Source organism: Aptenodytes forsteri, unplaced genomic scaffold, assembly GCF_000699145.1.
Source record: "Aptenodytes forsteri isolate BGI_AS27 unplaced genomic scaffold, ASM69914v1 Scaffold66, whole genome shotgun sequence".
Classification (NCBI taxonomy): Eukaryota; Metazoa; Chordata; class Aves; order Sphenisciformes; family Spheniscidae; genus Aptenodytes; species Aptenodytes forsteri.
In genome coordinates, this window is record NW_008795131.1 from 1,653,667 (window position 1) to 1,678,680 (window position 25,014).

Genomic DNA, 25,014 nt, shown 5'->3' on the forward strand with positions numbered 1-25,014 from the left:
CCCGGCCGTCCTCCCCTCAGGAGGCACGGTGAAGCGGGGCCATCCCACGCTTTAGGATGCGCTAATACTGAGCAAGCAGTGCTGAGAAGAGGGCGCCTACCTCCTTCCCGCGCCGCAGCTCCGTCCCGCACAGCCCCGGCTCTTCCCTTTTCAGCTTCTCACGTGAGGCGGCCGCCTATCAACTCCCCGCCCAGCGCCCAGGGCGCGTGTTGCGCCGGTGGGGCCGCCCTCGGGCGCCATCTTGGGTGTGGCAGAGCGGCCATCTTGGGTGTGGCAGAGCGGGTTGGGCGCTAGGCTGCTGCCGGCCGGTCTGTGAGGAGGGAGAGCTGCGGGCGGAGGGAGGACTCGTTGCGTTGGTTGTTTGTTGAAGTTTCGTTTAAAGCTGCGCAGGTCACCGGAGAGGGCTGGGGAAGGGACAGTTTGTCACGCTCAAGATGGAGGGATAGCGCGCAGGCACTGCTGAGGGGAGACCTCTTCAGCCAGAGGGCAAAGTCCAGGCCGCTTGCCCAGTCCAGGCTGCCCAGTCCCTGCGTGCTGCTGGGGTGGGAGACCGCACTGATTGTGCCCTTGGCACCCTTGGCTCTTGGGGCAGGTGCCCCCTTGGAGGCAGCAAGGAGCAGTGTGGGGTTCAGCATGGTGGGTGTTGGTCCGGCTGCCATGTAGAGACATCTGTGGTGGGGAAGGTGAAAGCAATCCCCTCTACCCATGGCCATGGCGGGCAGCGAGGCAGCAGGCAGGCCTGCTCCTGCCTGCGTGCTGGGCATAGACCTGGGCACTACGTCGGTTAAGGCAGCCCTGTTGGTAGGGGCAGAGCGAGGGCAGGTGGTGGCAGAGAGCTGCTCCAGGGAGACGCAGGCGCACACCAGTAGCCTGGAAGCTGGACCGCAGGTAAGGGCTGGCAGATAGCGCTGCTGGGAATTTCAGGATACTGGCCTTGCCTTGTAGCAGCTGGGTTGTTTTGCTACATTATGCAGACTTCAGTGGCTTTCCTGGATTGTTTTTGTGCCTAGATTGACAGATTGTTGCTGCATGTGTCTGGATGTCTGAAAGTAGAATTAAAATGCTGTTTACTGTTCAAGAAAGTCAAGTACAGCTGCTTGATTTAAGAAAGACCCAGGTTTTGAAAAGTTGCATAAGACAATCTAAAACTATTCTCCCGTGAACCGTCACCTTGTCTTTGATGCTACCAGTCAGGAAACAGCAACCACTTGCCAACTGGAAGGATATTTTTCGCTTTAATGTGAGATGGAATCACAACTGGAAATGCCCTGTGGAAATAACCAGGAACATGTACTCTTTACATTTATTGTGTTGGTCAGTCTAAGAAAGGATGAAACAGAATCATAAAAAATAGGTATCAACATTCCTCTAGCCTAGTATTATAGTGAGTCCAGGGGCTAATTTCTGAGCAAAGATACCAAACAGGCCTACCAAACAGGCCAACCTTCCTCTCTACAGTCATGTTTATGCAGCCAAAAGTATGTATGCACAGATTAGTTCACATCTGTATGTAGACTATATTTGAATACTTTTGCTTATAATCTTCATATTGGTCTGTCTCAAAGTAATCTGAATCTTCAAAAGTGTGAAAGCTGGAATACAGCTTCTCTTGTGGCATGGTTTGGTCAGTTTGCCAAGTAGAGCAGTTTGCTGGGTAGTTCTAGGAATAGAGTATCCAGAAACGAAGTATATCAGCATCGTCAAAATCAACAGTGAGTAGATACAGAGGAACTCTAGGAAGATGTAAGGGAGACTGCATGCCAGTCAGAACACGCAGATAATCCTCTTTGTGAGGAAAAAGAAGAGCAATATATAAGGTGAACTGATGAAAGCGTGTAGTGAGTGTTAATGGATTTTTTTTAAAAAGGTATATTTGAGTATGGTAACTCAGGAAATTAAGAATTATTTGGCCTTCAGTTTAAGAGGCTGTTATCTCATTCTCAACTTGCTAGTATTGGTTTTTAGTTTTTGTGATTCTGTGGGTTTCTTTGCATTTTTTTCTTTCAGTTTAGTAGTGAATGTTATTCTAATACAAGCTATTAAGCTAAATGAATTCTGTTCTTCACTTCTGACTAGAGTAGCCTTGTTTAATAAATACAGTGAGTGAATCCGAATGGTTTCATTCTCAGAATAATGCTTTATGGTTACAGGGAATGGAGCAGAATGTCCGGAGAATAGTAAGAGCATTGAATGAATGCCTTGCTACTCTACCTCAGCAGCAGCTTCAAAGAGTCAGTCACATTGGCATTTCAGGACAAATGCACGGGATTGTATTTTGGAAAAAAGATGAAGGTAACATTAATTCTTTGGCATTCCTGTTCAGAGTATTATGATGCAGAAAATAAATTTTTAACACTGAAGGGATCTGTGGGAAACTGTTGCATGTTCACTTTGGTCTTCTGTAAAACAGAGTTAATAGAAGATCTTCTGTGGGAATTTTGCTTTAATTACTGGAATTTCAGCTACTGACTATAGTTGACCATGTTGTTTACACAGATTAGTTAAAAGATTTAGTCTTATGAGATCCCTGCAGAGTCAGCACAATTATTAATATGAAGGAGGAATAACATTTGTGGCTTGCTAATTGCTTGTCCATCATATGCTATCTGCTGCCAGTTGAAAGAACTTCTGAATCATGTGAATGACTTTTTTAGGGAGGGAATGTTACTCACCTCATAAAACACTTAACTAGCTGTTGCCCAGTATCTCAATACCTTCTAATGATTCTACAGTAGCAGTATTAGCAGTTCTGCGTATGCCTTCAAAAATAAGCTATGCTTGATCTTTATGTTAGAATGTGCATAGCAGTAGCTATCCAACAGTGAATATAGCTATGCTATTTTGAAATGCTGTTTGAAAGTACAGTAGGAGAAAAACTGAAGTTCAATAAACGATGTTTTCAGTCCTGTTTTTTTTTTTTTTTTCCCTCTCCCCCACCACTTTGGCAGCCGAGCAACAAATCTGCAATAAACTTGAATTATGCAAGTCATAGACTGTCATGTTGCATTCATCTTGCTGCTTATGCTTCTGTTAGTAGGAGCTGGAAAAGGATTATGGTCATGATTTTGAATACTCAGCTGCTTGTAGAATGAAGGGTCAAGACCTCAGAAACAAAATCAACCACAGTGAGGTAGTCACATGAGGCTTGATTGTGCAAATTCTCAAATAATTTTTTGTGACGGTGAGGATGTTTGAAAAATTCAGGCCTTGGATTGCCGGCCCTGTGAGATAGGGATGCATTATCTTCTTGGTTAATGTCCTATAAACAGTCTAAGGCTTTCAGAATGTGGTTCCACGTCTTCTTTCTCTTTACCTTATGATGTGCACATCTGAACAATTACAATTGTCTTACAATAACAGGAGTTATGCAGATTAAGCAAAGATTTATTGTAAACCACAGAATAGATTTCCCAAAAGTGCTGGTGACTGCCTGTCAAAAGTTGTCAGGGTCTTAATTGCTTTAAGAGACACTATGCTATTCATTACTGACTGTAATTTTATGTTAAATACTAAAATGATTAGAAAGAAAGAAATCCAAAGGCTGATGGACTGAAGGAGCTGTTGCTTGTTTTCCAGCTGTCCCAAGGGCTGCATAACAAAGCCTCATGGGTTTATGGTAGACATAGATTCTTATGTCATATTGGTTAATATTTTATTTCCTAAAGCCACAATGCCACTTTTGTTTCATTTCTATCAAGTGAAAGAGAGTGTTTGCTCTTGCTTGTTTTGAGTAGACTAAGTGTATCCATGCACTTTGGGACACAAATTACATTTTTAATAGCATCCTTTAGGGTTAGATTTATGGTTAATAATATTTCTTAGAATCCATTTAAAACTAGAAAAGCAAACCAATTGGAAATTCAGTTCAAACAGACTTGATAGAACAGGGAATTAAGGGAACAAGAAAAAGTGTGTGTTTGTTTCATATAGTACTTCCCAGCTTTCATGGCTGCTTTTTTACTGTGTGAGTGTAACTTCAAATCCCTGTACGCAGCCCAAGAAAGACTCTTTTAGCCGTATTTGTGCTAGTCAGTTAAGCAGCTGGGTCTCTTCTCTGACCTGTTGGACAAGTGGCACAGCACAGCTTGAAACTCTGCTCCCATCCCCAGCCAAAAAACAAAAGGTTGCCTCAGTTGCAGAGCCAGCTGGAGACGGTGTGTATCCCCATGTTGTGGCCAGGGGTCACCGGGGAGAGCAGTAGTTGTCAGAGGCTGAAGCTGTGCTGTGGAGTGTGCTAGCAGACATCACGTGCCAGTGCTTGAGCTCAGCCTCTGCTGAATTTGCTGCTCTGACAGGACCGTATGCTGCCTTTGCAGGACTGCTTGTGGTGAGCATGTCAGGGCAGAGAGTAGCACACTGGACCGGAGCAATAGCAGACATTGCTGAGAAGGCTCTGAGCAGCTCTGAGAAGTTGCCATAATTTACCTGAGGCCTTCACATGAAAGAATGTGAAGGTGTAGTGTTCTGTGTTCAAAAGGAACATGCTGGCCTGGTAAACTGAAAACTGAGTTAAACCCTATTCTACCTTTGGTGAAGCTTTGTTGCGTACCACAGGGGAGGGATACTCTTTAGTACTTTGCAGTCCATTGCTTAATACATATAGATCCAGATTTCCTGCTGCTTTGGCTCAAAAGGTGATGAAACTACATGCTATCCATCATAGGCAGTTCATTACTAATACAGCATTCTCCAGGTCGTGATGTGGCAGATCCCAGTTAAGGTTTATATGTGAGAGCTGTCATATCGGCTTATTACCTCCCATAGGAGAATTGTGATTTTTTTTTTTTTTTTTTTTTTTTTTTTGTGGGTCACCTGTTATTTAAGTTGTAACATTAATATCTCAAGGTGCAAGTTGCTTGTTCCTCTAGGCAGTAGGAGCGTTATAGAGAAGGAAGGCTTTGGATACCATTCTCTGTTTTAGCAAAGGATGACTGGCATTATGACGTTGTCTAGGGCTGAAAACTATGACTAATTAATTCGATTACAATCACTACTGTCTCTGTTTGTGCTCTTTTTCCAATATATTTGACAAATTATCAAGAGTGTCCAGAAATGAAGAATGCCGAGCAGACTACGCTGCAGGGAATCACTGGACTTCTTGGATACTGTGTGTTTCAGGTTGCAAGTGGACAGTGTGTGGTACAGGCCCTACCTTTGAGCCAGAGGAAGTCAGTCATCTGATTACTTGGCAAGACAGCCGCTGCAGTCCCACCTTCCTCTCTTCTCTTCCTCTGCCACAGTCACATACAAGCTTGGCTACAGGATTTGGGTGTGCCACAGTCTACTGGTATTTAAAGAACAGGTATGTTGATTCTTAAAAGGTCTTCTGTATCAGGCTGTTTCACTGGCAGTTTCTCATCTCAAATTTATGTGACAATTAGCATTCCTGTAGCATGTTAATGCCACTACAGACTGAGGGGCTGTGTTTCTCTGTAACCATAATATTAATTAAGTAGTCAATATTTAAAATGGCAATATTCAATACAAACTATATGCAACTGAGCACACAAGAGTCTCTGACCTCATAAAAATACTATAGATCTCTCTAATAAAAAGAATAGCTTCTGACCATATAGGAACAGAAGCCTTAAAGTATCAGAATAATTCTAGTCCATTCTACCGTTCAGAGGAGCTCTGCTAATGCAGTTTGAACACTATAATTTTGCCTTGCACAGATTGTGAAAAGTACAAACATGCCTAAAACAGTAAAGAGTTGCTTTGTCTGGTTGCTGCCAGATGCTAAAACAAACAGTCCCTAAATTAATTTCGGGTCCTTCCTTCCTTAGGCACCGAGATCCTTATGAGGTGTTACAAATGGTCTGCTTTGTTGTGGCATGTTTGCAGAGGATATAATTTTTCACTTATGACTTGGCATCAGCAAGATTTGCTCTTCAGTTTCGTCTGCAGTATGCTATGTTTCTCAAAGAGCCAGTGTCTTCCTCAGCAATGCATCCAGGTTCAATAAATGGGGAAAAACGTATTAGATCTTGGTTTCTTCCAATGTGTGTTCAGCAAATATATGGAGCACGGCATGATCTTGCTTTAGACCTGTATAACTCATGAGTCCAGCTGCTTTGTTTTGTTCCTGTTTTGTTTCACCATTTGGTACATTTCCATTCATATAATTTGTGGATCCTAGAGCAACTGCAGGAATCTACCTATTTTTCTGAAGTGCTCCAGGATCAACAAAGTGACTTTTTTTTGTGCAAGCAATTACTACCTTCCTGGTAACTTTTGCAATGGTGTGCTTTTCAACCTAGACAACTCATTCCTTAAAACCGCTGTCTCTCCATCTTCCATCAGGAGATAAGTATTGCTGCTGTGGTAACAGCTTGGAAAACAAATTCCATTTAAAAAAACAAACCAAACCAAAACAACAAAATGCAGGTTGATCACTGAGATGGCTGTTTGATTTTCAGATGGGACCACACATGTCTGAAGTTTCCTGTAGCACTAGAAGTAATCTTGCTCCCACTGCCTTAAAGCACCCCTCATTGTTTTTGTTTTTAAAATGTTTTGTTTAAAAGTCCAGATTTTCTGAAGTCTTATGATGCAGCTGGCACTATCCATGACTATGTGGTTGCCATGTTGTGTGACCTGAAGAAGCCACTCATGTCCGTCCAGAATGCTGCCAGCTGGGGATATTTTAATTCCAGAAACAAAAGCTGGAATACTGACATGTAAGTGCTAAAGTCATTCAGTTGTTTCGTGCATTGATTGTGTCAGGCAATGTGAACACCTCTTTGGGCCCTAAGTATGAATGTGCTACAGAAAAAAAGTGATTGAAAGTTACTCCTAATCAATTGTGGTGGAGCCTGTACTGAAGAACCATTGAGAGTTTGCTCTGGTTTGTAAGGTATATATGTTTAAGTGATACAAAATTGGGCACAGTATTTTTAGAAATACCTAAGACAGCAGAGCTGAGAGACTCGTCAGTAAGGCCTTGTATACCAAACTGTTCTCTTCCTTTCTGTGCTGGGATGGGATGGACAAGTGCATGTTGCAGCCAAGGTGTTACCTCTGCGATGGTAAAAGACAGTTATTACTCTCTAGTTCTTTCAGCTGAGCTCCTTCGTAACTACTAAGACTTAGTGGTGGTAATACCTAAGACTTATTAGGCTACAGGAAGTCTTACAGGGAATTAGTTTGTTTATTTACTTATTTATTTTAATGGTTTGCTCTTTCAGGGCTGAGCATTAAGTCCTTATATATTTCAGGGCTTAGGTTAGGCCAGGACTCCAAGATGAAAAAATCTGCTCATGAAGGTATGAAAGAGTGACAGAAACTTGCATTTGGCCTACTGAACTTTTACTAATCTGGTGTTGTTGCTGTAGCAATGTAATGTATCTTGCAATTTGATCGTGTAAGGAGTTTGTTGGACTTAACTTTGTGATTTGGTTTTGAGCCACTAACTGCATGACAGCTTAAAGTTCTTTGACACTTAGAAGTTACCTTTTTTTTGCTGTTTCTGTGATTGTCCCTTTACCCTGGAACTGCTTGTCCATATGACATCAGTAGGTTAAACTTGCTGAACATGTACTGCTGTATAATCTCAGGTCATCAGATTGCATATAAAGGAAAGCTATTTATTCTTCTAGACCATTCTAGTTTACCCAGCCCATTGAACTGGAATGCTGCCCCTGTCCAAGACAAAGCTTTCTAAATAGGTGAAAGCATCCATAAATCCAGCAGCCACAAATGTATGGCCAGGTTCACCTATGACTTCAAAGAGGTTTTTGTAGTCATGCTGCACGTTCCCATACTGCTTTCCTGCAACAATGTTCTGATTGCAGATTGAAAAAATCCGGCTTTCCTGTTCACTTGCTTCCAGAGGTGGGAGACCCTGGCAGTATTGCAGGCAGGACAATCTGTGCATGGCATGGAATACCCAAAGGAGCAAAAGTAGGAATTGCTCTGGGAGATTTCCAGTGCTCTGTTTATTCCTGTCTGACTGAGAGGACTGATGCAGGTATGATCATTTTGGTATCTTACTTGGTTTTCTCATTGTCCTCCTTCAGGGTAGCCTAGTAAAACACTGTTTTTTTTTTTTTCTTTTTCTGTTTTTCTTTTATTTTCCTTTTGTGTTCTAGTTCTTAATATCAGTACCTCTGCTCAGCTGACTGTCTCAATGCCCCAGGGTTTCCAGCCTCCAGAGACACCAGATCCTTCCTCAGCTGTTACTTATTTTCCTTACTTCAATGGTTACTACTTGGCAGTGGCAGCATCACTTAACGGAGGCAATGTGCTAGCAACATTTGTGGACATGGTGGCACGGTGGACAGAAGAGCTAGGTAAGCTATTTCAAGGATAGTTGAAACTTAAAATTGAGGTTGATCCACAAGGTAAAAGGAAGCTAAGGCAAAGGAACAAGCCTAGAGCTGTTTTGTCATGCCATGTAAAGAACAAGGATGTAGCTCTTGGGTCATGCTTCCTAGATCTCTGTAATTTCCTGCTGAAGCTTATGAACATGCTGGGACAGTCATGTTTGGACTCCACATTCACATTGCCTCTAGGTTTTGGGTTTTCTTTTGTTTCAAGAACACAGAGGATTAATTTTTTTGCAAGGTGTTTTTCAAAAGGAAAGGTCAGCAAATTTGAGGACAGCCTCTAATTTTGTATGGCTGCAGTCCAAAAGAGTCCCTTGATAATATCAGTTGCCTTTTGCTGCAAAATATGCAGCACTCATGGATTTTAAGACTCAAACTCATGTAATATATTCTAAGTGCTTTAAACATGATCTTCACAGTTTGGGTTTTTTTTATAATCTCTTGGGTTTTGCAATACAGAAATAAGCTCTGAAATTGTTCTTTCAGTGAGTACTTGAAGTGAACTTCGCATTCACATGCAATCCAGCCACTGAAGCTGAAGTCTGCCATTAGTGCCTTTAAAGATGTTTTGTGTAACTCAGCACAGTATAGGCAAAGAGGAATAGCTGTTTTATCAGGAAAGGCAGTTTCTGTAATCAGAAAAACATTTGTAGTATCACAGATACTAGATACAGTTGGATGGGAGAACTGTGGTTCATAATCCTGGAAAAACAGTTACCTTTGGGACAGGGAAAAGATATACAGTATTTTGCTGAACAGGTGGATCAGCATCCATTTTAAGTCTCCACATGTAAGATACGCTAGACCCCTTCAGGTTAGTAACATGGTATTTCTCATCTGCAGGACTTCAGGTTCAGGAGTCTGCCATCTATACAAAGATAATCAAAGCAGCCTTGGCCCAAAACAACAGCAAACTCTCAGTCCACCCAACCATATTTGGAGAGAGGCACATTCCCGAGCAGATGGCGTCAGTGACCAATATTGCTGTCTCTGACCTCTCCCTGGGTCACGTAACCAGAGCTCTGTGCCGTGGCATCGTTGAAAACCTCTGTTCCATGTTACCTGTGCAGCGCCTGATGGAGACGGGAGTGAGGAGGATTCTGGGGAGCGGGAGTGCCCTTGCCAGGAACGAGGTGCTGAGGCAGGAAGTAGAAAGGATTTTTCCATTCCCTGTGGTTTACGGGAAGGATGTCGATGCTGCTGTGGGGGCTGCCATGGTGATGTTCCACAGAAAATAAAGTCATTGTTTGGAATGACCTGAGATGCAGCTTCTTTTTTTTTTTTCCTGACTGTACAGTGCTTCCTTTCACTTCCTTCACTTTTCTGGAGTTGTATTCAACATGTCATCTCACTCATTACAGTGGAAAAAAAAAAGCTTGCATTTAATGTCTGCTTCTGCTTCTGGGTGTACACATTTCGTTGCACTGTCATTCCCATTTGTGAAATGAGAAGTAATTACCACATTAAATTTGACTGAGTGACTAGGAAAGATCCATTAACTTTCTGCATAAAACGATGCTTCATGTGAGGCTCATTTTCCTGGTAGAAAATATGCTTAGAAGGACTAGGAGAGATGAGTAGCTGTCTGTAACTTAGTCTGATGCTTTCATTAGAAACTTCTTGTCCTTAAGCTGTCTCACAGTATACATACGTATAGGCAGCAGACCAGGATGTCAACCTTGTTTGGGGTGTTCGGTGGCTCTTGCACAGAATGAATGCCAATTTTCGCATGTTGCATGTTGTCTCTGTAAAAGATGGAATACAACCTTGGCTTGAACATTGACAAAACAATCAAAACATGGAGGATTATTTCTGTGGCTACCCAGGTCGGGTGCCGTGGACTAAGGTCAAAGGTGTGGCTAGGCCAGTACCATGACTGGAGATGCCTGGAATGCAGGGCTTATATCCAAGTGGAAAATACATTCATAGGGTGGGAGGTAACTATTTTCCTTATTTGGCATATGTAATTATTTTACGTTTGGTTTTTGGGTGGTAGAGTGGTTCAGGGCCTCTCTGAAACGGTCAGAATTTGTGATAAACCAGAGGAGCTGGCAAACTCAGAGTTACAGAAGCCCAGTTCTCATCTCTTTCAGCTTTGATTTCCCTTTTAAGCCCAAATGCAATTAGCATTTTGAGAGATGGTCCACAAAAATCATTTGTTCTTGTAATACAGTGCATAGCTATTTTAGTGTATTTGGTCTGAAGGTGTTTCTGATTCTGCCCTTCATGTATTGTTTCAAATAGAGCTTTAATACAGCAGCTGCCAGGCTAGACTCTAATCTATTTTTAATGTTAAGTACTGTTCATGCGAATTCCCTTAAAATTTCCAAGTTTTTATCCCATGTTATGCTCTTAAAACTTATTTCTCCCCCTACTCTTTATTTTAAGGTGAAAACATTTATACTTTATCTGTCTAAAACAAGATGGATGTACACCTTTTTTGCTTAAGTGAGACTGGGAAGCAAGACAGTTTGCTGTTATCTAGATACAATTTCATTACTTAGAAGCCTGTATTTCTACTGAAATATGGAAGTGTATTCCTATCTTGCACATTAGCAACATCAGGACTGACTCATTTTTGTAGCGAGAAAGCTGTTCTGAGATCTTAATTACGGAGATGGATTAATTTCCATCTCCCTCCACCCTCCCGCCATGCATCTATTCTATGCTGCGTTTAGGGAACTATTGGCATATATAGGAATGACAGAGTAAGTGTAGACTAGATTAAAGGTTTTGTAAAAAGTCTTGTATTTGTTATATGTTGTTTTCCCTTTTTTGTTATTAAAAAATATTTTTGTATCAGCAGATCTGCTTTCATTTTTATTGAATAACTGGGAAGAGCTGATAATACTATTCCAGCATGGTGTTAGCCGTGAAATCAAATGGTATTTGTTTCCAGAAGCTGGTAAAATTGTGGCCTGGTTTTAGGTTCTGTTAGCGAAGGCAAGACTATCTCTGACCTGCAGGCCAGCTTTGGATATATCTTTAATATCTCTAGCACATCTGCTGATGTTTTTCCATTTGCAGTGATGGAGAGGGCTCTTAATCGGTAGAATCACTCTCAAGCACAGAAGTTGCACAAAGCCTATGCAGCATGTTGGATGCAGGCCCAAGAAAAAGGAACAAATTCATTCTTGTTTATTACTGGCCTATTTTGATAAGCATTCACATCTCCTTACGAGCTTACACCTTTAAACGAGGTCCCTGCTAAAATGGAATATGATACGTCCAACAACTGGAAAAAGCAATGGAGTGCTGCTGGTAAGAAGGAAATAACATCTTCACAAGAAATACAGGTCAAGGAGGCTGATAAAGGAGGCATCAAAACTCAGAAAATAGCAGAAAGCTCCTGAAGTGTGTACATGAGAGCACAGTAAGACTGAAAGGAGCTGATGCCTTGAACGGGAGAAGAGAGAGAAGGAGCATTTAGCCAAAGGGACAAGCAAGAAGCTAGTGACTGAATAAGGGAGACCCTCCACTGATCCATATAGTTTTCTTACTCAGTCTCTGCTTTGGGAATGGTGAAGGAGTTAATCGTAACGTTGAATGAGATGCTCTGCTCAGCAAAGCTCCAGGAGCACCAGCAAAGGACCTGGTTTATTGGTAATCTATACTTATGCATTAATAAATAGGCATTTTATTTCTTTTGAGTACAATGCCGTAGGGTGTTTTAAATAGTACAATTAGTTTGCTATTAAACAGGCAAATAGATAGATAGATGGCAAGACTGGAAAGATAGTTACCTTTTGCAAAAGATAAACCAGATAATTTCATTGAATAATTTCATAATCTAACTTGAAACCTCAGGAGCTAGAGGTTTGGAGGTTGCTTCTAGCCTAACAGCTACAGCCTATCAGCTCAGCCTGCTGGAAAAGCTGTTTCTCTAGACTAGTTTTTGGCAGAAAGATCTTATGTAAATTATATATTTAACAATATATCACACGGTTCCTCATTTTTAAGGGTGTTAGATCCATCCTGGATTAGATAAGAATTTTTTTTTCCTAATGACATTAATATTTAAAAGCTGACTGTTATATCTATATATATATTATTTAAATAAAACGTAGTAGGAACGCGGAATGATAGAATGGCCTTAGGGCTTTCTGTCATTGGTTCTCCCTCAACTCTGTTCAGAATCAGCTTATCTTTAAAATACTTGGTGGGGCTTTACAGCAGCCACCCAAGAAAGACGTCTAGAAAGATGACTGGTCTCAGAGAACAGCTGTGGCATATTTTACAAAGTTTTGTAAATGGAAATGAAACCCACAGAAACAATTGTTGTCTGGTGGTTTGGGTTTTTTTGCAAGCCTGAGTGTATTTACAAAGAGGAAATCTGGAGAAGAGTATCCATTACTAAATGCAATTAAAAGGGAGGGAAAAACATCAGCAACTTACTGCAATTCTTGTAAAGAGCTTTGCTAAACTCCTGGGAATAGAAGCTACTGATGCTTCTGGTTCCAGAATTGTTCTTAATGATCTTATTACTCTATTCTCTGTTCTTCTAGTGAACTTCCCTTGATCTAAAAATCATCAGACACATAGAACATTTTTGCAGACAAATGAAGTGGAGATGCAAACTCTGAGGGCTTTTCAGTCCAGGCATCTTGGAGGAGGAATATCTGGCACCAAATTCCTATAGATCAGAAGGTGTTTACTGAGACTGGACTATTTTGTGGAAGACAGGATTTTTTTGCAATATTTGTAAGTTCTGCATGTATATTTGAATAGCATGGTTGTTAGTTATTTGTAAATTCTCTTTATTACAAGTTGTGATGTGGTTAGGCATTCTATCAAAAATATTTCCTTATTTATTGTATCAAACGTCAATGTACGTAGGATTCAAAGGGTTCAAGTAGATTATGCATTTTTTAGGATAGATAATTTTTTTTTTAAAGAATCCTTCCACAGAATTTTGAAGATTGTTTCCCTTGCAAATTCATATTCATGAGGAAATGCGGCTTTGTCTTCATTATCAAAGATATTACCAACAGGGTTTAGAAATGAAAGCACATATAATGACTAAACTAGGTTTGAGCAAATTGCCAGGGAGACAGGATTGAGTCTATTCTGTGGATTTTAATATTATACCTATTCTGTGGAAAATAAGTTATTCCATTTTGCATAGCCATCTCTCTGACGTTTTTGGCTCAATCCACATTAATTTAAATAAGAATTAAAATTATACATGGCTGTATTCCTAGTGTATCTTTTCCATTTTTTATAAAACTATTTTTATAACTTTTTCACTGAAGGAATTGTTCTGTATTTTTAGTATTATATTTCAAATGGAAATATATTTCTATATATAATTTCTTATTTATAGAACAATGAAGTTAATAAGATATTATGTTATTCTTTCAGAGTGATTCTAAGGAAACAAAGAACTTGAAAGGTGAGCTCAGAGGACATAGCGAGTTAAACTGCAGTCATTAGTATTTCGTCTATACTGTAAACCTAAATATGCAAGTTTGCAAATTGATGTTTTCTTTCCATATATATTGTACAAAATTATAGAAAATGCAAATTCCTGACAAAAGTTTCTTTCCTATCCTACTCGCACAGGAAAATGTAAGTGACCCTTAATATAAATATTAACTAGTCCCACAGAACTGAAAATCTAGCTTTAATGTACAATGTAGGTTTGCAGACAACCCCTCAGAATTTTGTGAAGAGAAACAACCTTGAAGCGTATTTATGACGTTGTTTTCACACTGAATGTACAGAGAAGATTGCTGACCACTGTAATTTGTTTTATAATTGAAGGCTTTTTAAAGATTTTGTAACATTCCTGTGCTCAGAGCTGTAGTATTTCCAAGCAATCTAGGATTTCAGAGTATGTTTCTAAGGCTGATCAGCTCTCTCTAAAAGCCAGCTATGCAGCAGTTCAAATATGATGCATTCCTGTCTCCACTGCTGGAGTTCCAGAATATTTTGCATTCAATGGCAGAAGACCAACATTTGTCTGATTAAAACAGTTTGATAAGAAAGAAAAAAAAAAAACCCAAAAAACAAAAAACCAAAAAGCCTGCTCTACTTTCAGTATAGTATATTTGATAACCCATGTCGAACTCTTTGTGGTTGTAAATCAGACAAGATCAGATGTGTGGTCTTACAGTCATCTCTTATCTGTGGTAACCTTTCCCTTTCTGTTTCCGTGTCTCATGTTTGAGGTGACACTCATCTCCCAAGAATCGCACGCCCCAGTTTTCATCTAGCACTGCCGTAACTCTGGTAAAGCCATTAAGTGATAATTTTCCTATGTGCAGGAAGCTCTCTGTGCTCAGCATCACTGAGATACAGTTATGGCACAAGCAAGCTTTTTTCACATGCCTGATACAATCCTGAGAATATATTGTGGCACAAAACAGTTAGCAAGTGGAGAAAAAAAGCAGAGATTTTTTTCAGGTTTGAGATTGTTCAGGCTTTAACCATGATTGGAGGAGGAGGAGGCACTAGTTTTAAGCAGAAGTAGTCAGTTCTGCAGTGAGGTGGCTGGGGCAAGCCGTGGGACACTCTGGCTTGCTTTCTCCATTCTGAAATGGGTAAGAGCCATGGGGACAGTAACAAACAGCATGGAGGTAATGGCCTACTAAACTGTTCCAATTCTGGGCATAGTGAATATGTGTCCATCTGTCTCACTTTTGGGATGAAAGCAACCAATCCATTCCCTGCTGTTTCTGGAGAGTAGTCCTAGGCAAAAGGGGACTCATGGCCCCATAAAGTGCTGACTTGTGGTGTTTGTGTCGTTCGTCACAGACTGCCTGCTCATCATGTCTTCCATTCTTGGGAAGATGAAGAAATTTGGCAGTTCTGACATGGAGGAATCTGAAGTGACAGATGAACACATGGATGGGGAGGACTCCATGCTGGAAACGCCTGACAGCCTCCAGGGTACACTCAGCACCAAGGTGCAGCCACCCAAAAGCAACATCTTTGCAAGACGTGGGCGGTTTGTGATGGGGGATAGTGACAAGGATATGGCTCCCATGGACTCCTTTTACCAGATGGATCACCTGATGGCACCTTCTGTCATCAAATTTCATGCCAATTTGGAGAGGAAGAAACTTCACAAGTAAGTTTGCCTTGTAAGATTTGGTTGTAATGAACAGTTTGACAGCTGCAGACTCTGTTTCTTAGAGCAGCATTTATTCTCTCCACATGAGTGTGCCCATTTTTTCAGTTTCACTATTTTCTATGCCAAAATAAGGAGTGTTGCATCTGAAAGTGACAATAGCTGTTGTCTCTTGGCATCTCTGAAAATTCAGTCCATGGATAATTTGCCCAAAATTAGCAGTAAGCCTTAATTCACTTGCTTGAGACTGTTCAGTGAAAGGACATCACTTAGAATGAGAACATGGGATTGCCTGGGTCCCAGGCCTGCAGTTAGACTGCCATACTTCAATGCCTCTTTTAAGTCTTGCTCTCAACTTTTCAGCAACAGATACATAATTTTATCAGGACAGTTGCTTGTGGACTTTGTTGATCTTGTAGACTTTGCAGATCCATAGTGCTTACTAGTTCACACAAACAAATGAAAAACAGTATTCTGGTAGTTTATAAAAAGTCTGCTAAATATCTGATTTTAAATAACTGAAATTTACCCCTGTTAGGCTCCTATCTACAGATTCCATCACAGGCTGCTCAGAAAAAGCTTTCAAATTTTATGACCGCAGAAGGATCTTTGATGCTGTAGCCCAAGGCAACACAAGGGACCTGGATGATCTGCTACTCTATCTTAATAGAACCTTGAAGCATCTCACAGATGATGAGTTCAAAGGTATTCTTTAGTGTCACATACCTTAAGTTGCCCTCTTCTTCTTCCAGTAGTGCTCCTGAGATGAAAACAAAAAAACATAATTGTGTTAAGTGTCTGCAGGAGGTCCTCTAATAGCCAGTACTTCCCTATTGATTGGGCAACCCATTGATTGTAAGGTTACAGGAGAATTCAGAAAAGTTGAAATTTGCTGTGAAACCCTGAATGAGCTTTCTTGTCTTTTGAAAAGAAGCTCATTAATTCCTGCATGCCTGGGAGGTTTTTAATCACTTCTATATAGCTGTGTTTTTTTGTGTTATAGAGCCAGAAACTGGGAAAACCTGCTTACTGAAAGCCATGCTGAATCTACATGATGGGAAAAATGATACCATTCCCTTGCTGCTGGATATTGCAAGGAAAACTGGAACTCTGAAAGAGTTTGTTAATGCAGAGTACACTGACAACTACTATAAGGGTAAGAGAAACAGCTGATACAATGAATACTCTTGGTGATAAGACTGAAGATAGGGTTAGGCAGGGCTCTCAAACAGTCTTCTGCATGAGGCCTTATGCCTGAGGATGCAGCATCCCAAAGTTCCAGTGTGTAACTAACAGTCAGTGCATTTGTGCTAGGGCAGTGTTTTGTTACGTGCAATATTCTGCCATTTTTTATATACAGTGACTTAATAGCAAGTTCAGGGGACTTGCATTTGCTGTCTGTGCCATCTTTTTTTGTTCAATTCTAGAGCTTTTTAGTCTGCAAAGCTCTCAGTTCCACCATCGTACATGGAGCTGAATGAATTGTGGTGCCTGAAAGCTCTCAGTCTGTATTAAATGTTGAAGATTTCTGTCTAATGAGTGTCTCTGTAGGCCAGACTGCACTTCACATCGCCATTGAGAGAAGGAACATGTACCTGGTGAAGCTTTTGGTCCAGAACGGAGCAGATGTTCATGCAAGAGCCTGTGGGGAGTTCTTCAGGAAAATCAAAGGGAAACCTGGCTTTTATTTTGGTAGGGGTGAGCACAGTATGGGCTTTATTGATTGAGTTATCCTAGCATTATCCCAAGTGCAAGCTGTTAAATAATCCTGTTTATGTGGGACTGGAGGCTCAGAAGTACCAGATGGGCTGTTCCACCACTCAGTCCAAATATTTACTCCCAAAGGCTGAGATTTTAAAGAAACACAGTTGGTAGTTGATGGTGTTCAGCGTGAGCTTGGTGTCTGCATCCCTTTGTTTTCTGGGCACTGTATCCTTTGAAAGGTTGTAACCTTCTGCTAGCTCTCCTTTCAGTGCTTTTTTAAGCAGCCATGATTCTGTGATGCAGTTAAACCAAAGAAAATGTGATTCTAATAGCTATCACAAGAATTGGTGCTATATGAGACAGAGAAATACACCTCCTCTTCTCATGATGAAAGATGAAAACAACGTGATCTTTTCTGTTTATGCACATGTAATAATGGGCTTTCTGACCACTCATTCCCATTGCTTGCCTGTAGGGGAGCTGCCTTTGTCCCTGGCTGCCTGCACCAACCAGCTCTGCATTGTGAAATTCCTCCTTGAGAACCCCTACCAGGCAGCCAACATCGCCGCTGAGGACTCCATGGGCAATATGGTCCTGCACACACTGGTGGAGATTGCAGATAATACTAAGGATAATACCAAGTTTGTTACCAAGATGTACAATAACATATTGATCCTTGGTGCCAAAATTAATCCAATCCTGAAGCTAGAAGAACTCACCAACAAGAAAGGGCTGACTCCATTAACTCTGGCAGCCAAAACAGGGAAGATAGGGGTAGGTGAGCAAATATGTTTAACTGTCCCATTACTGTATCAAGTTATACAGAGTACATGCAAAACATTTATGCAGGACAGATTTTATCACTGCTTATTGTTGGGGCCTTTTAGTTAAAAGGAACCGATACTGCAGTTTAACATGCAAAACTGCATAGTCCTTAAAGGCTATGAAGTGTGTGTGTGTGTGTCTGCCCAGCTGGCATTATTCATATACCATTGGTATGCAAGGCAGCCCAAGTGGAAACAGCAAGTGGGTCTCTGCTATCATCTGAACCACTAGAGGCCTTGTACTTTTGACTGGCTGATGTAACTCATCTTCTGGCAGTCCCCATTCAAAATGACTGTATGCTCAGAGATGTGTAACATACATCTTTGCTTTTCTTTTGCAGTTTTGAAACAGATAATGGCAAGTTGTAAGCGGTATTTGTATTTCTCATCTCCCAGCATCCAGTGAGAAAATTATTTGTGTTTACTTCAGACTTTGATCTCTGCAATGCTCCACTGGTTTGACTTCAGCACAGTTAAACTAGGGGGAAATTAGCCATCCTGTCTTGTGGAGATACTGAGGAACTAGAAGTCCATTAGCACTGAAATGTTGGTTGTATTGTTCTTTTGCAATTAGATTTTCGCTTACATCCTCAGACGAGAGATCAAAGATCCTGAGTGCAGACACTTGTCTAGGAAGTTCACTGAATGGGCTTATGGACCTGTCCACTCATCTCTTTATGACCTGTCCTGTATAGACACATGTGAGAAAAATTCAGTGCTTGAGATTATTGCCTACAGTAGTGAAACGCCAGTGAGTATGCACCTCCTTGGCATTTTATTCACAGGCTGGGGGACTGTTGGGGAAGAGATCCATGTTCCACAGTGCATCTTTTGCCTCATTTCCATAAAACAGCAATCTCCCCTCCTGAGTTTAAGTGTACTAGAGGGAATATTTGCTGAAGATTAATATAATTTGCTGTTTTCAAAGCCCAGTACATATTGGTCCCGTCAAGATTCTCCTCTTTCTCCTTCCACTCAGAACCGTCATGAGATGCTGCTGGTGGAACCCCTTAACAGGCTGCTGCAAGACAAGTGGGACCGGTTTGTCAAACACTTATTTTACTTCAACTTCTTTGTCTATACCATGCATATCATCATCCTCACTGCAGCTGCTTACTACAGACCTGTAGAGAAGAAGGAAAAGGTATGTTACTCCTGTCATGTATCACAGGAACGACCCAGTGCATCATATCCCAGATCTGCCTCCCATTTGAATGTGTGCTCCTAACATCAGACTTTTCCTCTTTCCTGAAGGTAGGAGAGAGATTTGGACCCTGCTTGCTTCCCAGTCTTGCTCCCTTGCTGCAACACATTCCGAAACGTAACCTGTTCCCCCAGAAATGTGGTTGCTTTCAGCTGCTGTCAAGGCCAGGTCTTTTCTATCTCCAGTTCTGCTGAACATATCTACCTTCCTGTCTTATACAGCCTCCCTTCACGTTTGGTCACAGCACTGGGGAATATTTTCGAGTGACTGGAGAGATCCTGAGTGTCCTGGGAGGTCTCTATTTCTTTTTCAGAGGGGTAAGATATTTGAAAATTTTCCTTTTTGCTGTTTGGGTAGGTGTAGGAGAGAATCAAACATGCCTTTCCTATTCATTAGCATTGGCCACTAAGATAATCCATGTTTTAGTCAAGAGCTACAAAATCTTTTTCCTTGGCCTGATTAGGAGTTCTCAGGTTACTAATAAGCCCACAGGTGAAGATAATGTTTTATCTGTTGTATAAAAAAAGACTATCCGTAGAAGTCAATGAGCATCTCAGCAGTTAGCCTGGCCAAAGCTTAAGAATGGGCTATCGCAAATAGCCAGGCCTCTATGAAAGATTACCTGTCTTAGCTTAAAGTCCCCCTGCTTCCTCTTGGCAGCCAATGGAGAGTGTACAGTGAATCACAGGTCCTCAAACCAGTGACTGAATAGATTGTTGTCTTCAAAAGAGACACCAGATGTAAGAGAAATCAAGTGTTACTGGAAGAGTCCTCCCTAGATCTTGTGCCACTGTTGGTTTTGAGCTATTCTTGTGAGATGCTTTATAGGTACCAGCTCCCTGGTATAGGTATCAGTGCTTAGTTGATGCATTCACATGGGATACTTAATCCCTCCTTGGTTCCAAACCTGGTCTTCATTCCCATTTTTTTTCAGATACAGTATTTCATGCAGAGGCGCCCGTCATTCAAGACGCTGATAGTTGACAGCTACAGTGAGGTTCTTTTGTAAGCTCCAATATTTTTGATTGCATTTCAGCATGAAACAGATGAGTGTGTGACATCTGTAGCTTTGGTTGAAGCCACTTGTAATAGGTAGATGCTTTGCTATAATTTCCTGGGTCCTTACAAAATACTTGCCAGTCGTTATCATAGCACTTGAACAAGGGGGTCTGGATCAGTAACCTCCTTTGGAGGTAAAGCAAATGAATTGTCTAGAAGATCAGTGATTGTGTCATGCAGCAGAGTTAGGAATAGATCTCCAAGTTGGACTTGCAATTGAGTGTATGCGTTGGATGTGCAAAAATCCTCCCATTCCTAAAGGGAGCTTTGCCTCTCAATAATTTGGGCCCTTTCTCCTCCCAGCTGGAGTGCAGCTCAACAGGGAAATTTCATGGGTCTGTGGAAAGAGAGGGAGTGATGAAGAAATAAGTGTTTTCAAGGACTTTTCTTCCCTCCAGTCACAAGGAAGAGCAGTGATGAGACTACAGAAGTTTGTATGTGGGGAAACTGAGGAGTTTGCAAGAGGTACTGTAGGATTTGAGAAGGGAAAGAATGAAGGGAAGAGAGGAAGTGTCTGCCAGAGCTCCTTTGTGTTTTGGAGAATCCCTCATTCTGCTGTATACCTCATGGGGCTCCCCTGTTCCCACCACCTGTGGTCAACTCAGCACTCTGCATTCAGACCATGCTTGTCTTTCAGCTTTGTTCACTCCTTGCTCCTCCTGAGCTCTGTGGTGCTGTACTTCTGTGGCCAGGAACTGTACGTGGCTTCCATGGTCTTCTCCTTGGCGCTGGGCTGGGCTAACATGCTGTACTACACCCGTGGCTTCCAGCAGATGGGCATTTATTCTGTCATGATTGCCAAGGTCAGTCCAGTGAGTGGGTGATGAGGGCAGCAGAGTGCTCAGATCAGGTCACTGCTGCCAACAGCCCCATTTCCAGGAGAGAAGTCGCCATATCTACCTCCATGATGCCACTGGGAAATCTCATATCACTCTAGTTGGCTGTAATTTTCTGAGTGAAGCGATACAATTTAAGTTATGTAGAAAAACCTCCTGCTCCTTATCCATACATTTTATAGCAGTCTTAATATTATTATTATTACCTACCATGCTTCAAAATAACTACAGTTGGATAGGCATGGATGAAAGTAGACTGAGAACAGTGCAGACTGGTGTGGTCTGAAATGGCACAGCTTTCTACCAGCTGGAAATTTGTTTAGGAATTAGCTAAGAGGCAGTAGCTGGCTAATAAACCTCTATATATGATGTACACAGCTAGCCCAAGAGAGGAAGAAAGATGCAACTGTCTTAATGTGGTTTATACTCACAAAGATGAAACTATTTGGCATGCATATGTCTTGCATATGTGTATAAACTGTTGCATGAATAACAGAGAAAAATGTTTTCTGTGTTAAAGTTTATTACCTCAGCAGGATAAAGAACGGTTTAATGCATGAACAGCCAGTTCACAGCAAATACCTTCTTGAGCTGAAGCAGTATTTTCTACAAGTTTTTGTTGCAGTTTATATTCAAGTTTTAGCAATATAAAAATATTCTGTTTCCATGTTACAGATGATCCTTAGAGATTTATGTCGCTTCATGTTTGTCTATCTAGTATTCCTCTTGGGATTTTCTACAGGTAATATCATACTTGGAGTTACTTTTTGTTACCTTAAAGAATCTCAGAAAATTTTGTTTTTCAAGTGGCTTAGACTTTTTGTTTCCAACTAAAACCTAACAAATTAACCTAATTACAAAAAAAATCTCTTCAGAATAACAATTATGTATAGTAATTTCATACAGCTTTTCATCCCTAGGTCTCAAACTGCTTTGCAAAGCTGAATGGAAAAACAGTCATCCTGTTCTATATAGATAAAACTGAGACAACACCTTCTGAGAGGGTGTCAGTTATGGGGAATATTTTATAGAGCAATTTCACTGGGGACAATGCACCATGAAGATAACATGTCTTACCTTTATGCTCATTTTCATTGCTTGCAATGGAATTATGATCTCAAATGGTATTTTCATCCTGCATATGTGATTCCTCTTTTGCAACAGCTGTGGTGACTTTAATTGAAGATGACAATGAGGGGCAAGACACAAATAGCTCTGAATATGCCCGATGCTGCCATATGAAACGAGGCCGCACATCCTACAATAGTCTGTATTATACATGCTTGGAGCTTTTCAAGTTCACTATTGGGATGGGGGACCTGGAGTTCACAGAGAACTACAGGTTCAAGTCTGTGTTTGTCATCCTTTTGGTTCTCTATGTCATCCTTACATACATCCTCCTGCTCAACATGCTTATTGCACTGATGGGGGAAACTGTGAGCAAAATTGCACAGGAGAGCAAGAGCATCTGGAAACTGCAGGTACATTGGTTCTGTGAGGCTGCTATCCAAGAAAGAGGGTGTGGGGAATCATAAGAGATTTCAGAAAGAATCTTTAGGAGCTGACATGTTTCTAAATAACAGGTCACTGCTTCTTTCTGATTCCCCTGAACAGTTCTGAAAAAAAGTATATTAATTCCTTTTCCATGCATATTTGATGTTTTGCCTAAGCAGATGTTTCCAGTGTTCCACAGATGTTCAGAATTTAAGAAAAGAAGTACTTTTGTAATTAGACAGAATTAGTTGGGCTTTTGATGATGGAAAATCCTGATCAGACTATGAAGACAGGGATTATGCAAGGGGGGAAAAGCAATCTTTACCAGAATCTCAAAGGCACATCAGTTTTTGTTTGAGGTAAGAAAGGAAACTTCATAGTTCTAATCACAGGGCAGTAATTCAGCATTTTTAATGACATATTAACAGAGGGTGATGTTTCAGAGATGGTTACGATGCCTGCTCTAAGATGGTGACAGTGATAAAAGCTCAAGGTTTTTAAAACAAGGGCGGAATTCAGGATTTGTATGACTTTGAAACAGCAGCCTCTCAGTGGTCTGTTTTCTTTTACCTGGTAGAGAGCCATCACAATCTTGGATATTGAAAACAGCTACTTGAACTGTGTGAGGCGCTCGTTCCGGTCTGGGAAGCAAGTCTTGGTGGGGGTCACACCTGATGGCCAAGATGATTACAGATGGTGCTTTAGGTAACCTGTTTGTATGTCAAATGAACAATCTTTTCTAGACAAACAACATTAGGGTATCTGGTAATGGGAAGCAGAACTTTCTCCCTGGCACACCCTGAAAAATAGTGCACTAACACTGTCTACAGTAGTCAGTTTAATCTGTTTTCTGGGTCAGATCTGAGGCTTGAGAGGTGGCAGTTTGTGATACAAACTCATCCTGGAGTTGTCTGGTGATCCTTAGAATAAATATCGGTTTTGTTGTTCTCTCCCCAGGGTTGATGAAGTGAACTGGTCCATGTGGAATACTAATCTTGGCATAATCAACGAAGACCCTGGGTACTCTGGAGACCTCAAACGAAATCCCAGTTACTCTATTAAGCCTGGCAGAGGTGCGGGTTTCAGTGACCTAAATCCTTGTATGGGCTACACACTGGTGATAGAAGCAGCATTGATTAATTGTTAGAGGGCAGTCAGTTTATGCACTTAATGATAATGGCAGTAGCTACGTTAATGGCATTTTCAGTCAGCACAAAATGTAAAGGATTAAGTGGGCTTATTATTCACATAGCAGTTTTATTCTCTGGAATAGAAGCCTCATAGATTCATCATTCTGATTGTAGATTTTTACAAGGCAGATAATATGTGTAAATCCTGAGGAGATGGGATAGTGTATGATGGTAGCCAAGAAGGTGTTTTGGGGGCCCCAAACTCTATAGTTTGGGAGCTCAGCATCCAGCACAGAAGTATTTAACTGTACGATCACTCTGCTGTGCTTGCCAGCAGAAATATGGAAAACTCATGGAACCGTATGGGGAAGAAAACCACAAAGCCCTTTCTTCCTGCTTCTTTCATCAGCTTCCTATTTAAAACACTTGTATATTTTCTTCTGTTTCTGTGGAGGGGAAAAAATTAACCATTCCTTTCCTTTTTAGTTTCAGGGAAAAACTGGAAAACATTGGTTCCGCTTTTAAGAGATGGAAGCAGGAGAGAAGAGACTCAAAAACTACCAGAAGAAGTCAAATTAAAACCTATTTTGGAACCTTATTATGACCCAGAAGATTCTGAGACTTTGAAGGAGTCACTTCCAAAGTCAGTCTAATCTTATTTTATTTTTAAGAAGAAAGTTAATTCTAGTTGCCTATGTTGGTCCTCAGAAGCAGGGCAATTAGAGCACTTCATTCATAAGAACAGGGATTTATGGAAAAAGGTCAGAGGACTCAGGAAATTACTGTGTGCAGGGATTTATTAAGTATGCTAAATAAACTACTTGTTGTTTAAGCTCATGTCTTCATGGTTATTTTTAATATAAATCTGCAAGAAACTGTCTATACTACTTGGTTTATATTTACTTAGTTAAATATTTGCATCTAGGCTGCTCATGAAGTGTTAGAAAAAGTTCCCATAGGAGTTTTTTTGTTTGTTTTGTTTTATAAATACACTGAGAATTTCCCACATTTCAGAGCTGTCTGTAAGGTAGCTAGCCCTTTTTTAGTGCAGATTTTTTTCCAGTTTTCATCCATTTCTTTTACTCTTTGAAAGTGCTGTCATGCATTTCTGAGATCTGAGCTGACATTTGCATTGTTAGCTAACAGGAGCTTCACTAAGTTTTGCAGGTTGGTGCAAGTGGCCAGTGATGGTGGATATTCTGTTGATAATATGAAAATAACAAAAGCGCCTATAGAAAAATTGTTATCACTCGACACCCTGAACACAGTGGATTTCATACTTTCTGTCTGCTTTTAGATTCTCTTTCTTTTAAAAAGTATTTTTGTGAGCAGCTACAGGCCCTGATTTTGTGGCTTCACAGCCT

At 40.9% G+C, this 25,014-nt stretch overlaps 3 protein-coding genes across 3 annotated transcripts in view; 2 read left to right on the forward strand and 1 right to left on the reverse strand.

Annotated features, from left to right (window-relative positions):
• The window catches only part of CTNS (cystinosin, lysosomal cystine transporter), an 8,462-nt gene extending 8,304 nt beyond the window's left edge, over positions 1-158 (reverse strand). Inside the window, exon 1 of the mRNA XM_009278184.2 lies at positions 101-158. The gene's annotated coding sequence lies outside the window, so the exon portion shown is untranslated. The remainder of the gene's footprint in view (positions 1-100) is intronic.
• Positions 159-441: 283 nt separating this feature from the next.
• On the forward strand, positions 442-9,580 carry SHPK (sedoheptulokinase). Its single transcript, XM_009278191.2, has 8 exons — positions 442-888; positions 2,151-2,292; positions 5,119-5,302; positions 6,528-6,680; positions 7,218-7,265; positions 7,794-7,969; positions 8,091-8,291; positions 9,171-9,580. Exons 1-5 carry the CDS (start codon positions 706-708, stop codon positions 7,222-7,224), a joined length of 669 nt encoding a protein of 222 aa, XP_009276466.1. The 5' UTR covers positions 442-705; the 3' UTR covers positions 7,225-7,265; positions 7,794-7,969; positions 8,091-8,291; positions 9,171-9,580.
• Positions 9,581-15,090: 5,510 nt separating this feature from the next.
• LOC103898004 (transient receptor potential cation channel subfamily V member 1) lies at positions 15,091-24,441 on the forward strand. Its single transcript, XM_009278189.2, has 15 exons — positions 15,091-15,399; positions 15,938-16,104; positions 16,403-16,555; positions 16,951-17,091; positions 17,579-17,877; positions 18,502-18,678; positions 18,907-19,071; positions 19,353-19,448; positions 20,066-20,136; positions 20,828-20,993; positions 21,702-21,768; positions 22,191-22,507; positions 23,098-23,225; positions 23,478-23,593; positions 24,137-24,441. Exons 1-15 carry the CDS (start codon positions 15,098-15,100, stop codon positions 24,301-24,303), a joined length of 2,532 nt encoding a protein of 843 aa, XP_009276464.1. The 5' UTR covers positions 15,091-15,097; the 3' UTR covers positions 24,304-24,441.
• The last annotated feature ends 573 nt before the right edge of the window (positions 24,442-25,014 follow it).